Here is a 16,334-nt window from a genome sequence, read left to right as displayed (position 1 = left end):
ACTGACTTGGCCATTGGTTACATAGAACTGAGAAAGTCGTCTTTACTCACTTATCCGGAGGGTTCATGATAAGAAATCGGGCACTGTTTCGTTTACCTTCCGACTCAGGAGGGTTTCCCATATTGTATAACCAGGTAGCCAGGCTACGACAGTGCACGCAATGAGATCTAGAACTAGTAATGAAGCGTAGGCTAGGCGATTGATGAGCTATGTTCATTTGGTTGGTGTATATATAGATACACATACATCTATCAAGCCTCCCAGCCGCGTTAAGTCTCTTTCGCACCACCAAACCCCGTTTCTCTAATCACATTTTCTCAATCTTCGAAATGAACCCCAGTTCACCAACTAGCGACACAAGGCGTACCATCGCGAGCGAATCAAAAGATACCGAGGATGAGACAGAAAAGGAATCCATTCAACATGTCCAGTCGACCTGGCACATGGCACCAGAGCTGCACAAAATGAGAGAACGAGACGAAGCCGGCGGAGAGAAGCCACGAAAGCTGGGCGTCGCCTGGCAAAACCTCACTGTCAAAGGCGTTGGCGGTAATGCTGCATTCAAGGAAAACGTTGTCTCCCAACTTTTCCCCTTCCACGGGGGTAGCAATGATGCTCAACTGAAGACAATCATTCAAGACTCATACGGATGTGTTAAGCCAGGAGAGATGCTGCTCGTGCTGGGACGCCCCGGGGCTGGCTGCACGACATTGCTGAGCGTCCTTGCCAACAATCGACGAGGTTACGAGGAAGTCACTGGAGATGTCAGCTATGGTAATATGTCCGCCGTGGAAGCCAAACAGTACCGGGGCCATATCATCATGAACTCAGAGGAGGAAATTTTCTTTCCTACCTTAACTGTCGAAGATACCATCAACTTCGCCACTCGCATGAAGGTTCCCTATCAACTGCCACCTGGAATCACAACTCATGAAGAATATGTTCTGTTCTATAAAGATTTTCTTCTTCGATCTGTCGGAATATCTCATACCAAACGAACAAAGGTCGGAGACGCTTTCATCAGAGGGGTCTCAGGAGGTGAGCGGAAACGGGTGTCTATTCTTGAATGCCTAACTACTCGTGCGAGTGTATTCTGCTGGGATAACTCCACCAGAGGTCTCGATGCTAGTACAGCACTCGAGTGGATTAAGGCAATCAGAGTAATGACCGATGTCCTCGGCCTTACTACTCTGGTCACACTCTATCAGGCAGGTAACGGCATCTATGAGCATTTCGATAAGGTCCTTGTTCTCGATGAGGGCAAGCAAATATTCTACGGACTGCGGAAAGACGCGGTCCCATTCATGGAGGGCCTGGGTTTTATGCGGGACCCAGGTTCTAACCAAGGAGATTTCCTGACGGGCGTAACAGTTCCTACCGAGCGCCGTATTGCCCCTGGATATGAAGACAAGTTCGCACATACCGCCGATGAGATCCTCGCTGCATACGAGCGATCGGAAGTCAAAATGAGAATGCTGGAAGAGTGCCAAATCTACCCAAATAGCAAGGAAGCCGCTGAAAACACAACTGTCTTTAAGGAAATGGTGTCTCGTGAGAAGCACAGGGGCGCATCCAAGAAGTCTCCTGTCACTGCTGATTTCATCACCCAGGTCAAGGCCGCCATCTGCAGAGAGTACCAGCTGAAACGAGGCGATAAGGAGACACTATTTATGAAACAGGGCGCTACACTCATTCAAGCTCTGCTCGGTGGCTCTCTGTTCTATTCTGCTCCCAACAATTCGACCGGCCTTTTCCTAAAGGGTGGTGCTTTGTTCTTCTCTATTCTATACAACGCTCTTATAGCTCTATCAGAGGTTACCGACTCATTCACTGGCAGACCTGTTTTAGCAAAGCACCGCTCCTTTGCCCTGTACCACCCAGCGGCTATTTGTATTGCCCAAATAGTCGCAGACTTTCCTATACTTCTATTCCAAGTAACACATTTTGGTCTTGTTCTGTATTTCATGGTTGGTCTGAAGACCTCGGCTGGGGCCTTTTTCACTTACTTGTTCACTAACTTTGTCACTGCGATGTCCATGACGGCCTTTTTCCGACTCGTTGGCGCCGCATTTCCTACCTTTGACGCTGCGACAAAGGTCTCCGGCCTTTCGATTGTAGCGTTATTTGTTTACATGGGATACATGATTATCAAGCCCCTGATGCATCCGTGGTTTGTGTGGATCTTTTGGATTAACCCCATGGCATATGCTTTCGAAGCTCTTCTTGGAAATGAATTTCACGACCAGAACATACCGTGTTATGGCCCCAACCTTATTCCCAGTGGCCTCGGCTACTACATTGATGGGGAAGGTGGCCAATCGTGTTCTGGTGTTGTTGGCGCAGCACCCGGTGCAGCGAGCCTTACAGGCGATGATTATCTCGCAGCCATGTCATTCAGCCATGACCACATATGGCGCAACGTCGGCATTATTTGCGCCTGGTGGGTGCTCTATGTTGGTCTCACCATTGTCTTTACCTCTAGGTGGAAATTGCTTGGAGAAAGTAGCCGCAGGCTCCTTATTCCTCGTGAGCAACAGCACAGATCGAGGCATCTTTTGCAGTCTGGAGATGAGGAAGCGCGAGATAGCAAGTCCACTGTCAACTCCAGGTCTGATACATCAACAGAAATTACTGACAATAATCTTCTCCGTAATAAAGCCATCTTTACCTGGAAAGATTTGACATATACTGTTAAAACCCCTGACGGTGATCGCATCCTTCTTGATAACGTTCAAGGTTATGTCAAACCGGGTATGCTTGGGGCTCTAATGGGCACATCTGGTGCTGGCAAGACGACACTACTTGACGTTCTCGCACAACGTAAAACTTCAGGTACTATCCACGGGTCCATTCTAGTTGATGGACGGCCTCTTCCGATCTCATTCCAACGTTCAGCCGGTTATGTTGAACAGTTAGATATCCACGAACCTTTAGCGACTGTCCGTGAGGCCCTTGAGTTCTCAGCTCTCCTACGCCAGTCTCGCGATATACCCACTGAAGAAAAATTGCGATATGTCGATACAATCGTCGACTTGCTAGAGCTGAATGACCTTGAACATACGCTTATTGGTTCCCCAGGAACTGGTCTCTCAGTGGAACAACGCAAGCGGCTTACTATTGCTGTTGAATTGGTAGCCAAACCAAGTATTCTAATCTTCCTTGATGAGCCCACGTCAGGATTAGATGGTCAGTCTGCCTATAATACTGTTCGTTTTCTTCGCAAACTTGCAGAAGCTGGGCAAGCTGTCTTGGTGACTATACATCAACCATCAGCTCAATTATTTACGCAATTTGATAAGCTACTGTTGTTGACTGCAGGCGGCAAAACGGTATATTTCGGAGCTATTGGCCAGAATGCGAGCACCGTGAAGGAATACTTCGGTCGTTATGGATCCCCTTGCCCGCCTGAGGCTAATCCCGCTGAGCACATGATAGATGTTGTTTCAGAGAACGGCGAGGGTCAAGATTGGAATCAGATCTGGTTACAGTCACCAGAACATAGACAGCTCTCCGAAGAACTGGATAACATGGTTGCAGAGGCTCTTGACCGAACCACAACAGTCAATGATGACCAGTATGAGTTTGCGGCTTCACTGTGGACACAAACTAAGCTTGTGACGCATCGCATGAATATCTCACTCTTCCGCAACACCGAATACCTCAACAACAAGTTCGCCATGCATATAAGTCTAGCGCTGTTAAACGGCTTTACTTTCTGGATGATTGGAGACTCACTTACAGACCTGCAGCAGAATCTCTTTACTGTGTTTAATTTTATTTTTGTGGCGCCAGGCGTCATTTCCCAACTCCAACCTCTTTTCATTGACCGTCGGGATATCTTTGAGGCACGCGAGAAGAAGAGCAAAATGTATCACTGGGCTCCTTTTGTCACAGGCCTTATAGTCTCCGAGTTCCCCTACTTGCTTATTTGTGCATTGCTGTATTATGTCTGCTGGTACTTCACTGTCGGCCTTCCTACCTCACCATATCACGCTGGCAGTGTGTTTTTTGTTGTGGTAAAATCCTCCAGTCTATCTTCCAACGATGCCCAACCCTTTATTTAGACATGAGCTAACAGTGTCTCAGGCAATATACGAGTGCCTCTACACGGCAATTGGGCAGATGATCGCCGCTTATACCCCCAATGCCGTATTTGCATCCCTTGTCAACCCTCTCGTGATCACAACTCTAGTCTCGTTCTGCGGTGTTATGATCCCATACAGCCAAATCGAGCCATTCTGGAGATACTGGTAAGCCATCTGCTCTTTTATGTTGTATGGTGACCCACCATAGTTGAGCAGTGATCTAATAATGGCCTTTAAAACATAGGATGTACTATATCGACCCCTTCAACTACCTGATGAGTTCCCTGCTCGTATTTACCACATGGGATAAGCCCGTTCATTGTACACCACATGAATTGGCCGTATTTGATCCGGCTCCCAATCAAACCTGCGGTGAGTACCTCGATGTGTATCAACGCAGCAGCATAGGGATGGCTGCGAACCTCCTCAATCCACAGGCCACTGCAGCTTGTCACGTGTGCCAATATACTGAGGGTGGAGATTACCTTCGCACACTGAACCTCGCAGAAAAGTATCTAGGCTGGAGAAATGCCGGTATTGTCGTGGTGTTTGTGGTTGGTATCTATGGACTAGTGTTCCTCATGATGAAACTCCGGACTAAGGCTACCAAGAAGGCCGAGTCTTAGAATAGACAGATGGTCAGAACGAAAATTATCAATAGTCTACTAGGACCTATCGCCAGTGGATGTTTCATCAGTGGATTAATCTGGGACCAGTTCCAAAAAAGGGTGGTGAGGACTATTACCTAACAATTATCATCATTAATTTCTTCACAATGGGGGTGGAAAGGGCCATACCAAAGGAAGTATTCTTGTGTCAAGTTTTGGCTTGTTGTCGGCTATACTAAAACTATGCGGTACAATGCATTGTAGAACTAATCTTTGTGTGATCAATCTCGATCTTTAAATAATTGTCAAATTCTTGCTCGTCATGGGTGGTACCCCGAGGGCTTAATAGTAGTCCAAAGTTACAAAGCATATGGATGATCTAGGGATGACAGAGATAGGTGCTGAATTAGGTTTGATATGTGTATGAGATCTCAATCCTTTTCATCCCCTCCTGAGCTGCGCGGTAACCTCAACAGCACGAGAAGACGAGATATTGAGAGATGCCGAAGCGTACGAAGAAGATAGGGCAGCAACCCGACTAAACCCGACCGGGGCCAAAACGATGGTGTCATCAGAAGCGAGCCCCACCGGAGCCAAACAGAAGGCGAGTCATCGCAAACGCCGGCAGATTTTCGATCTGATAAGCGGCCAAAATTTCGCCTCACTCCGATCTTCCCTCTTTCCTTCTCCTCACTACTTACTATAAACGAGGTGAAGCGCATCGCAAGTTTGGACTTTGGTTTCGCCACTTCCATCTCATCTCAAAACACCCGCAAATTTAAACGAAACTCGTCACCAAGTTACAATCCCCGAGATTTCCACTACCAACCCACAGCCAAAGCCAAAGGCCCGCCCCCAAAACCCCGCAGAAAGAGAGGAGTCCAGCAAAGAATCCAAAAGTCAAGATGTCAGCCTTAATTGAAATCCCCTCCGAGGAAGAATTCGCCTCTCACATCAAATCCCTGCCCCCGACGACCCTATCGATTCTCTACTTCCACGCCCCTTGGGCCGCGCCCTGCGCGCAAATGCGCGCTGTGCTCTCCGCCCTCGCATCTCAATACCCCGCCACAACCCCCCCAACAACCTCCTTCATCAGCATCAACGCCGAAGAACTCCCTGACATCTCCGAAGACTACGACGTCACTGCCGTCCCCTTCGTAGTCCTTACCCGCAACGGCGAAGTCCTCGAATCCATCTCCGGCAGCGAAGCCACCCGCGTCCGCGACGCCGTCGAACGCCACGCCGGCTCGAAAGCCTCCGCCGGCGCGTCCGCCACAATCCCCCCACCGTTGGCCGCTGTGCCCCGCGAGACGGGCCCCACGACGGCTACACAGCCGCCGGCCGGCGCTGCGAACGGGGATGCGCTAACGCAGGAGCAGTCGAAGGAGGCGCTATTTGCGCGACTCGCGGAGCTGGTGAAGGCGGCGCCGGTGATGCTCTTTATGAAGGGGACGCCGAGTGCGCCGCAGTGTGGGTTCAGTAAGCAGCTTGTAGCGATCCTGCGCGAGAGAAGTGTCAAGTATGGGTTCTTTAATATCTTGGCCGATGAGGACGTGAGGCAGGGGTTGAAGGAGTTTGCGGAGTGGCCTACGTTCCCGCAGTTGTGGGTTAGTGGGGAATTGGTTGGAGGTTTGGATATTGTGAGTTCTTCTTTTCTTTCTTTCTCTCTTTCTGTGTCTTCGTCGTTGAATGGCTCTTGTGCTAATTGGTGAACAGGTCAAGGACGAGATCGAAAATGATCCTGATTTCCTGCGTGATTTCTCTGTTAACAAGGCTCCCGCTGCGGCTTGAGCGTATAGAATATGGGAAATAGTTTTCTTTATGTCTTGTTTTCTACCTGCTTGCAAACACGATTTGTTAGATTATAGGACAGCGATGCCATTACGTTTTCTATGTTCAGTGTTCCAGCACAATATCTTCCTGCATGATTAGTTCTTTTGACTCATCAACATAATAAAAGAGACTCCAAAAAACAAATGAATATATATATATAACACGCTATGCTTATATACAGGAGTGAACCTAATCTCCTCTGACATGCGTTGAACCGCGGTATACTCCTATGCTTATTTATTCAAGCCTTTTGCATCAAACGACTAGTCTCGCGGCCAATGCCTTAATACGTCACGTTCTTCGTTCATCTTTACATAGTCTATTCCTTTTTGGAAGTTTAGCTGCTCTGAACTTGATCCTCTCCCTCGGCCTCTTTCCGATATGGTTTGTTCGGGCTGTCACGCCACATGTGCGGGTATTTACGGGCCGATGTCGCGAACTTGGACAACACGGCGTCCTCATCGACATAGGCACCAGCGAGCCAGCGCTGACCAGTAACGGTATTGAACTGTCTCCGGGCGTGCAGCACACGACGATTCTCGAAGATAACACACTCGCCCGGGTTCAGCTTCAGCTCGTAAATATACCTCTCATCCTCCAACATCTTGGCAAATTTGTCCAAGGCCCGCATCTCCGTCACAGTGCGGTTGAACGGACGGCGCTGCCCGTGCATCGGGGCCTGGAAGGGCGGGGAGTAATTGGCGTGCGTCAGCCTTTGCTGCTGCGTGTACTCATCCACATAAGTCTGGAACACGGGCCAATCATTCGTATAAATGTCGTTTTCATGGTTATACTCGTACGAGAGTCGGAGATTGCACAAGGCCTTGAAAGCCTCCGGGTCATCGATGCCAAGCTGTCTAGCGACGGCGAACGAGTCCGCGAACAACGACTCGCCGCCATCGCAGGAGTTCTGGAGACAATGCAGGAGCTGGAATCCCGGCGGCTCATTCATGTACATCAGATCCATGTGGAAGCCCAGGAACTGGCTCGTGTAGGCGACGTTCTTGGCCTCGGGGACGGTGCGGACATCCCACGTCGAGCCGTAGAAGGTATTCCGGAGGGGGCCCATGCGGGTCGCGATCTTCTCGACCTCGGCGCGGGATTCTGGCACGTCCTTGACGAAGAGGAGACCCGTCTGGGCGAGATTGCGCATGGCGCTGGAGAACGCTTTGTCGTCGTGCATGTACTCCTCGTAGGAGACAAAGCGGTGCTTGAACCAGTTGTGCCACAACAGACGCTTTCTCTTCCGGCCGGTGCTGTGGTAGGAGTAGTTTGCGGAAGGGTTTCGTAGCTGATTGAGGGTGTATGTGGAGGTGTGCGACTCATCGTACCCGGGGATGTCGTTCTCCCACTTTACTTTCAGGACGCTTCCGTCCCAGTCTGCGGAGCGCGGTTTGATGTCCGTTGGGATGTCGGACATGCGGAAGTTGCGTTGCTTCGAGTGTTGGTCCACGCACTGGGGGCATTTGCAGCCGTCGCGCAGTAGATAGTGCAAGGCCGAGATATCCCCCTTCCCGGTGGGGATTCTGATGCCTTGACGCCCTATTGAGGGGGCAGAGGGCTGGCTATTGCGAGTTTGAGGCGTTGGAATTTCTACTATACTTCGTATAGAATCATGTTGGCCCCCTTCGGGGACTGCTGTCGAGTTCGGTCCGAGGGAAGCAGCATCTTCGGCGGCGCCGCTCGCAACGGCGTACCCACGGGAATAGAGAGGGCGAGCTGAGGGCACAGCAGCCCGAGAGGATCGAAGAAATGTTGCCAACAGACGAACCATGATGGGTCAATGGCAACCCCCAGGGGCACAAAAAGCAGAAAGGTACAAAGAAAAAGAGAAACGAGGGGATGTTGGAGAGAACATCATCCCATATGAAGGTTTTGAGAAAAGCCGAGGTCCAGACACCAAGCCATTTCAGGATTAGCGTGATGTTTCCCTTTTAACCATAAAAAGTGCGGAGTAAAAAGACAAACATTGCCGTACAATACGATCGATACCGTCCTGGTTATTTACTACCGTATCGATAAGGTAATGAAACATGGCCTCCGGTCATTTTATTTTCCCTTTTCATTTTTTTCTGAAGGGCAAATTTCTTAGAATAGATCGCAATCGATCGATAACTGTTAGTAACCAGGAACAAAAAAGAGCCAATCCAAAGCATTGCTCGTTACCTAAGAACCTCTTTTACGTATCACTGACTTAATCGCAAAATTTCCCATGAACTATTCAACCCATTAAACTCCTATAAACCCCCATTGTTTCCTAGGTCAATAAATTTCCACCCGAAAACGAAAAAACATCGTTTCCATCCATTTACCCGGTGTGAAACGTTCCAGATCCCCGTGTTCCATCATCAATCACATGCATGTCTGCCGGGGGAGAACACCTCAAGGATGAGGTAAGTCCATGTCAATCAATTCGTCTTGGCTCTTCCTTCCTTCCTCCTACATTCTAGTACTAAAGCGCAATATGAATTAACAGGGCACGCGACGACAAGTCGTTCTCGCAGGTGGGATCGCAGGCCTGGTCTCCCGGTACGTTCCTATCCTTCAACACCACAAACCTCCCACTCGACTCACAACTAACACTAATTAAATTAAATAAAAGATTCTGTGTTGCGCCCCTCGACGTCGTCAAAATCCGTCTGCAGCTCCAAATCCACTCCCTCTCCGACCCATCCTCACACCAGAACATAAAAGGTCCCATCTATAAAGGCACGCTTCCCACGATCCGCTCCATATTCCGCGAAGAAGGAATAACAGTACGTCTGACGTCTATGCCCAAACCAACCACCTACATACAACCCCGCAAATCCTTCTACCACAACCCCCAGTCTAACTCCAGAAACAGGGATTATGGAAAGGCAACATCCCCGCCGAACTAATGTACGTCTGCTACGGCGCCATCCAATTCGCCGCCTACCGAACCACCACGCAGGCCCTATCGCAACTAGACCCTTACCGACTCCCTCCGCCGGCTGAATCCTTCGTCGCCGGCGCCACAGCAGGCGGGTTAGCCACGGCGTCGACGTACCCGCTTGATTTACTACGCACACGGTTTGCAGCGCAGGGCACAGAACGTGTGTATGCGTCGCTGTACGCATCGGTGCGCGATATAGCGCAGAATGAAGGACCTAGGGGATTCTTTCGAGGATGTAGTGCGGCAGTCGGGCAGATTGTACCCTACATGGGGTTGTTTTTTGCGACGTATGAGTCATTGCGGCCGACGATGTCTGGATTGCATGATCTGCCGTTTGGGTCGGGGGATGCCGCGGCGGGAGTGGTGGCCAGCGTGTTGGCCAAGACAGGGGTGTTTCCGTTGGATCTGGTGCGTAAGAGGCTACAGGTGCAGGGCCCGACGCGCTCCAAGTATGTGCATCGGAATATCCCGGAGTACCAGGGGGTGTTCAACACCATGGCCATGATCGTGCGGACACAGGGGATGCGAGGGCTCTACCGCGGTTTGACGGTGAGTCTCTTCAAAGCCGCGCCGGCCAGTGCCGTGACGATGTGGACCTACGAGAAGTCGCTGCATTATCTCCGCGAGCTCGAAGTGGCCATGGCGTGATTCCCGCCCCGTCGGACTTTAATTAGATTGTACAGTATAGACTAATGCATTACCCGGTGTTATCCTGGGTGCCGATTCATAATGAACTGGAAGAGAATCCCTCGCAGGAGATTAGATTTATATTCGTATTTTTACGCGCCATATTCTACCGACTGGCTACCGGACAAGTATGGGAAATGGAACGAACGCTAGGGAAGCAAGAAAACAGAAGGGGTTGTCACAAGCACAAGGACGAGATACAATTTTGGCACAAAGTAGGCAAGCCAAGAATCAAACCGACAAGCAGAGCGGGCGCCGAGTTGCAAGCCGATCAGTATTCAGGCTCTTCCTCCTCCAATGGCTCGCCATCGTTGGCAACCTCCTCGTAATCCTTCTCCAGGGCAGCGAGGTCCTCACGGGCTTCGGAGAACTCTCCTTCCTCCATACCCTCGCCGACGTACCAGTGGACGAAGGCACGCTTAGAGTACATGAGGTCAAACTTGTGGTCGAGACGACTCCAGGCCTCGGAGATGGACGTGGTGTTGGAGAGCATGCTAACGGAGCGATCGACGGGGGCAAGTTCGCTGTTGGGAACACGCACAGGCTTCTGGTAGTTAATACCCAGCTTGAATCCGGTAGGACACCATTCGACCAGGTTGAAGGAGGCCTTGGCCTTGACGGAGGCGATGGCCTGAGTGCAATCACGGGGCACAACGTCACCGCGGTACAGCAAAGCGACAGCCATATATTTTCCGTTACGAGGATCACAGACGACCATCTGGTTGTTGGGCTCGAAGCCTAGAAGTCGTTGTCAGTCACTCCATGCCACCAAGAGAACTTGGGGGAACAAGAAGGGGTCCATACACTGGAAGGTAAGATCCTGCACCTTGAAGCTTTCATGAGAGCTGCGGTTGCTGGACACAACGGGGGCATAGGAGATCAACGGGTAGTGGATACGAGGGAAGGGCACCAAGTTGGTCTGGAATTCAGTCAAGTCGACGTTGAGGGCACCATCGAACCGCAGACTGGAGGTGATGGAGCTGACAACCTGAGCAATCAGGCGGTTCAGATGCTCATAGCTCGGGCGGGGGATATCTAGGTTGCGACGGCAGATGTCATAGACTGCCTCGTTATCAACAAGGAAGGTACAGTCGGCGTTCTCGATGGTGCTGTGGGTAGACAGTACAGCGTTGTAGGGCTCAACAACAGCAGTCGACACACGGGGGGAAGGATAAACGGCGAACTCTAGCTTAGCCTTCTTGCCGTAATCGGTGGAGAGGCGCTCCAGCAACAGAGCACCGAAACCAGAGCCGGTACCACCGCCGAAGGAGTGGAAGACCAGGAAGCCTTGCAAAGAGGAACAGTTATCTGGCAGGATCAGCAGAGGCCTAAAATATGATCGGTTCATTAGCCTTACCGGCCACCCGGCGAACGCGGTCAACGACATTGTCCACAAGCTCCTTTCCGATGGTATAGTGACCACGAGCATCTGTCGTTCATCGATTAGCCTTTGCTTTCCACTGGTATTGTCTTTAGCCCGTACAGTTGTTGGCCGCATCTTCCTTTCCGCTAATCAACAGTTCAGGGTGGAAGAGCTGGCGGTAGTCACCGGTACGGATCTCATCAATAGGCTGGTGACAGTCAGCGTAACAAACTCCTCGCAAGCATTCCGTTGCTTTCTAGAGGATGATTGCGTACCGATGGGTCGAGGTCAACGAAGATCGAACGGGGGACGTATTTGCCGCTACTGGTCTCACTGAAGAAGGTCTCGAACGAACCGCCCGAGTTGACTTCCTCGGATGCCTCGGGGTCAATACGGCCATCAGCCTTGAGACCATGCTCCAGAAGATATCTATATCGGTCGGGATTAGCTTGATTGCAAGCTGGTTGCTACCAAGACGTGGGCTGGTTCAGAGTGGGGTATGTATATGTTGGCAACGGAAAAGCGGTGAACGTACAACTCCCAAGCGCTGTTACCAAGCTGTGTACCAGCCTGGCCAATGTGGATGTGGCAAATCTAAGCATCACAGACGGAGGTTAGAATCAAGAGATGCATATCCACGGGCAAGGGTGATGCTAAGGCAAGATGAGCCCGAATGAGGTGAATGTCAATGGGCGTGGTTAAGGGGAGGGGCGTGACAATGCGGGGGAAGTAAATCAGCAAACGGCAGTAAATCCAGTGTGGTTCGTACCTCGCCTCTCATGATGGCTGAACGAGATGGTGATACGCGAGAAGGACGGAGCAACAGGATATCCCGGTGGGTGGATGGGAGAGAATTGGAAAAAAGTCAGGTGTAGTTTAAAAGAATCGAGGAGGAAATCGGGGAGAGGAGAGAAGAGAGAACTAGTAAAGTGAAGGAGCAGTGGAGTGATGGATAGTTTGGCGTTCGTTCTTGCCCGTGGGCCCAATAAACAAGGCCTCGTCAGCCAATTAGCAGTCCTCCTGCCTCTCCTGACTTATCCACTGAGCGGATCATTACGTGACCCGTCAGAGCCCATCATGTTATGTTATTTCCTCTTCCATAACCTGGACCCTGGATCACACTCGGTAGTCAACATTAACAATATCTTCTTGGTACATAGTATATACTTCCATAGATCTACCGATTTTGCCAAGTTTAATCCTGGCTGAAAAGTGATGATCAACAATTACGGGAGACATAACAAGAACTCTAAGTCAGAGGTTTGACTTACTATCTCCACTCACAATAACCGTTAGATTAGACTATCGGAGGCAGCCGTCTGCCTCGTTACCTATCAGCTGATCCTCGCTTTCTTTTGGTCAGATATAGTATTTCTTGGGCAAATTTGACTTTCTTGTATAACACTAGCCTTGCGAAGTCGATATTATTGCTCCCCAGCTCTTCATGTTGGGGGAGAAAAAAAGTATTTTATTGAACAATGTGAAATCAGTACAGCCGGATTCCTATCCAGAATGCCACATACAGGACACACAATATACCCTGCAGCTTGTCTTATGCAGAGTATCCTCCTGTCTTCACAAAATAAATACTGTACCGTGCTCCTACACTTCCTCTTTCGGACTACCCGTATACACTATGCCTAAGGCCATCAGACTATACCCAAACAAGCAATATTATACTTAATTGAATAATTGGATTAACTGGAATAAACAGTATTCACCCTCGACAGAACGACATAAGCCCCAAGGCAGCTGATTATTCTAGCTGGTCGTTAATCGAAGTGTGTCTGCTCAAAACCCCAGGTCATGAAGACCTGACTTTCGCCGTGATCAGCTTCGGCCCGTCCTTGGAGCTCTCAACGGCTTCATAACTGGCCAGATAAGGGTGAGTAAAATTAGCTTTTCTTCTTGATTTAGCTAGACTTTTCGCGACTGTACTTTTTTTGATCGTCAAAGTGCGTTGAGTCTATTGTTAGGTGTGGTATGGCTAGTGGGTGGAGGAGTAGAATGGGATATCCGGTGGAGTTTATTAGGCTTAGAATTTTGTACAGGGATACAAACAGAAAGAGAAGGGATATCGATGTAGAATTGTACCGTACAGTAAGCAAGCACTTGATGACTGCGCGGTGGTAGAGATCGCCTGGGAAGCAAGTCTGGGTATTGACAGCTTTCGGAAGCTTTGAGGGTGAAGGGTTCAATTCTTTTACTTGCTATATTATGTAGACTAAATAGGGGTAAAGGTTGTTTAAAGAAAAGGCTGGTAGTAGCTTCTTGAGTCTCCGGGAAGATATTGGTTTGTCTTTTTCGGGAAGGAATAATTCAACCTACAGATCATAGAACTCTGAAGGAACCAGTGGTCGGATTTATTGCCAATATCACTCAAACGTGCGACTGAAGAAAGAGTGATATGACAGTGACGGCCATATATACATAAGTAGCTGAGTAAAAACAAAAATTAAGTGTGGTATGAGAGAGAGAGAGAGAGAGAGAGAGAGAGAGAGAGAAGGGCGTGACAAATATAAAGCATCAGCCAGCATCTTATATGGGTACATAGCTCATACATTCGTGAAGTTTACCCATTGTGTTCCATATATCAGGAGACCAAAACATTATTTACCGTCTTCTTTTTATGAAACCCATCCACCAGTCGTATAAATCACCAGAACCTGACTTGATGTGGATAAATGAAAATACACGGTGAGGCGACGAGAGTATGAGGATCGCCGCTCCCCGTTGATAACTCGGTGGTGGCGTTTGGAGTAAGGCCCTTATTGGAAGGGGAAAGGCCAATATGCTTCCGATATAGTCCAGATCGTCATCCTAACTCACGAAACTATTTCCGTCACATTCCACATCTTGGCCCGAGCCCCATCGGCACCCATCGAAGCTATGGTCCACACAAACGCCGGTATAGATGGGTAGCGAACGTCAAACCAGCTGGTATGTACAGCCTTCGTGAAAGATACCGGGGCTCTTTAGGTCGTCCAGGATTTACCTTATACTATGGTACAATACCTTGAGCATCTAGTAGCTGAGCATTTGTATTCGGAATAATGTCTCGTGAAGAAAGAACAAAGGACCCAGTACATGGACTAGTTATTATATAAGCTAACATAATTAAAACCTCTCCATAACCAAGTAATTTAGCTGGCCCTGTAAATTGCTTATACTGGGGGATTGCCTATATCGGAGTAATAGTAATATTTTCCGGTTATTTCTCGGAGCTCTACCAATGGAGTACTATGTTCGTTTCCCGCCATGTCGAGAAGATCCGGCCATTACATTCCAGGGCTTGACCTTTTATATCAAACTTCATTATGGAGAAGGGATGTATTTCCACCACGTGCTCTTGGGGAAATGCGGGGATGGAATGCTACCATACCTCGGTTTCTGGTGCGTAATATGGTCAATATCCATGCGGAGTAGAATGCGAGGTATACATCTAGCACAGTATACACAGTATGCAATTATCTTCGGTATTGAGTATATCGTTGTGCATAGAATGACAGGGTTGCAACTCTTCGCTTATGCACTTCTTAGTAAAGAGAGTTTATGATGGGGCATTCCACCATTGTCTGAATGCCTATCAAGATTTGGTAGAGAATCGTCATAAGAGGAGTCTCCCGTTGACTGGTTAACTAGAGCGGGGAACAACACGTCAACGTCCAAAAAGACACAGATCGGAGTAACAACTCCATGCTCAGAAGAGTTAACAATCACGATGGATGTTGGGTTGTGCAAGTATTCTATTGCACTATACCAGGTATGGATGGTAGGACTATGGAAGGTAGTTGGGGAATGTAACTCTCCCCTTTTTTTTTTTCCTTTTTCTTTTACTCAACGAATACTTTCGAATCAATAGCCATCGCCTCCGGCTAATACTTAAGACATACATTATGTATCACAATGGGGTGCATATGCAGTGCATAACCAAAATCAGGTTTTTTTCTACCAATATATACGCATAGTTCGCAAAATAGTCTTTTTTTTTTTTTTTTTTGGTACGATATCGATACTATGAATATTCGCACTGTGTGAGATTCTGATTAATATACCCATCATGACTAACATACCCACTAGTAGTTATATCAAGGCCAATGGGGACTGCAACGAAGCGAATGACTAATGCTATTGTTCGTAAACCACGGAGGAGAGAGAGGAGACTTTCTTGAGCTGAAAAGTACCGTGCCGAGAAGCGAGAGCTAGTCCAACGTTCACTGCCGCTGTCAATGTGATTGACACCTTTTGACATATTCCCTTCCTTGTTGATTTTCCCTCTTCCTTTTTTGGCCGGTGAGAATTAGTGAGAAAAGTTCAGAGCTTGCCGTAAGTTGTGCCTGAGGTGGCGTTTCTTGGCGGTGGCCAATTTCCCATCGTGTGTTTTACTTCGACGGAGATGGTCAACCAATGACCGGTTCCCATCGCCATCACAAATCGAGTACTCCGTACTCCGTACTACTTAGTAGAAGTAGTAAGTGCTCAGTAACATGACTCGCCATCCGTCTCGAACTATCTTTTCCCCGAGAACCTGAATCCACCTGCCGAAGATACTTGCATAAGTGTCTGGGGGATGAGAGGAAAACTCGGTCTTTTTTGCAGCTATGCAAGGAATCTTACTTTCACGCCCGTTGAACTGAAACTTACATCTAGACCGACGTGCGCGGTAGGGGTCCCGACTCCCCTACCTTCCTCGGAGCACACGTTCTCAAGTCGAACCAGAAGCCTGCGATAAGGGTCATTATTGGTCAGAGCTGTTGGGTCGTTCACTGCTAGTAGGAAAGCTAAGGACCCAACGGAGCCACTGAGGAGGGGCAGTGGCCACTGGCCAGAACCACTGATCCAAC

The 16,334-nt window shown here is 49.0% G+C and overlaps 5 protein-coding genes across 5 annotated transcripts; 3 read left to right on the top strand and 2 right to left on the bottom strand.

The window, feature by feature from the left end:
- Positions 1–329: 329 nt before the first annotated feature.
- BDV38DRAFT_292034 (ABC-2 type transporter-domain-containing protein) lies at positions 330–4,955 on the top strand (the record flags this gene model as incomplete). Its single annotated transcript, XM_032061904.1, has 5 exons — positions 330–533; positions 567–603; positions 640–4,016; positions 4,087–4,250; positions 4,330–4,955. The coding sequence occupies 5 exons, from the start codon at positions 330–332 to the stop codon at positions 4,709–4,711; spliced, it is 4,164 nt and encodes a 1,387-aa protein (XP_031919479.1). The 3' UTR covers positions 4,712–4,955.
- Positions 4,956–5,328: 373 nt separating this feature from the next.
- Positions 5,329–6,676, top strand: BDV38DRAFT_233658 (PICOT family protein). Its single transcript, XM_032053150.1, has 2 exons — positions 5,329–6,333; positions 6,410–6,676. The coding sequence occupies exons 1-2, from the start codon at positions 5,599–5,601 to the stop codon at positions 6,482–6,484; spliced, it is 810 nt and encodes a 269-aa protein (XP_031919478.1). The 5' UTR covers positions 5,329–5,598; the 3' UTR covers positions 6,485–6,676.
- BDV38DRAFT_233657 (putative Gamma-butyrobetaine hydroxylase subfamily) lies at positions 6,677–8,466 on the bottom strand. The gene has a single exon (XM_032053149.1). The coding sequence runs from the start codon at positions 8,298–8,300 to the stop codon at positions 6,864–6,866; it is 1,437 nt and encodes a 478-aa protein (XP_031919477.1). The 5' UTR covers positions 8,301–8,466; the 3' UTR covers positions 6,677–6,863.
- Positions 8,467–8,886: 420 nt separating this feature from the next.
- On the top strand, positions 8,887–10,088 carry BDV38DRAFT_267328 (thiamine transporter TPC1; the record flags this gene model as incomplete). The annotated part of the gene is made up of 4 exons (XM_032056567.1): positions 8,887–8,919; positions 9,003–9,055; positions 9,129–9,282; positions 9,372–10,088. The coding sequence occupies 4 exons, from the start codon at positions 8,887–8,889 to the stop codon at positions 10,086–10,088; spliced, it is 957 nt and encodes a 318-aa protein (XP_031919476.1).
- A 310-nt stretch (positions 10,089–10,398) lies between these two features.
- Positions 10,399–12,890, bottom strand: BDV38DRAFT_292032 (tubulin alpha chain; the record flags this gene model as incomplete). Its single annotated transcript, XM_032061903.1, has 7 exons — positions 12,260–12,890; positions 12,026–12,084; positions 11,766–11,919; positions 11,611–11,698; positions 11,485–11,556; positions 10,932–11,435; positions 10,399–10,865 (listed from the first exon to the last, which is right to left on the bottom strand). Exons 1-7 carry the CDS (start codon positions 12,269–12,271, stop codon positions 10,399–10,401), a joined length of 1,356 nt encoding a protein of 451 aa, XP_031919475.1. The 5' UTR covers positions 12,272–12,890.
- Positions 12,891–16,334: the final 3,444 nt, after the last annotated feature.

Source organism: Aspergillus pseudotamarii (assembly GCF_009193445.1).
Source record: "Aspergillus pseudotamarii strain CBS 117625 unplaced genomic scaffold BDV38scaffold_2, whole genome shotgun sequence".
In the NCBI taxonomy this organism is placed as follows: domain Eukaryota; kingdom Fungi; phylum Ascomycota; class Eurotiomycetes; order Eurotiales; family Aspergillaceae; genus Aspergillus; species Aspergillus pseudotamarii.
The sequence above is the reverse complement of the archived record's forward strand: the minus strand, read 5'-3'. Positions and strand labels throughout refer to the sequence as shown.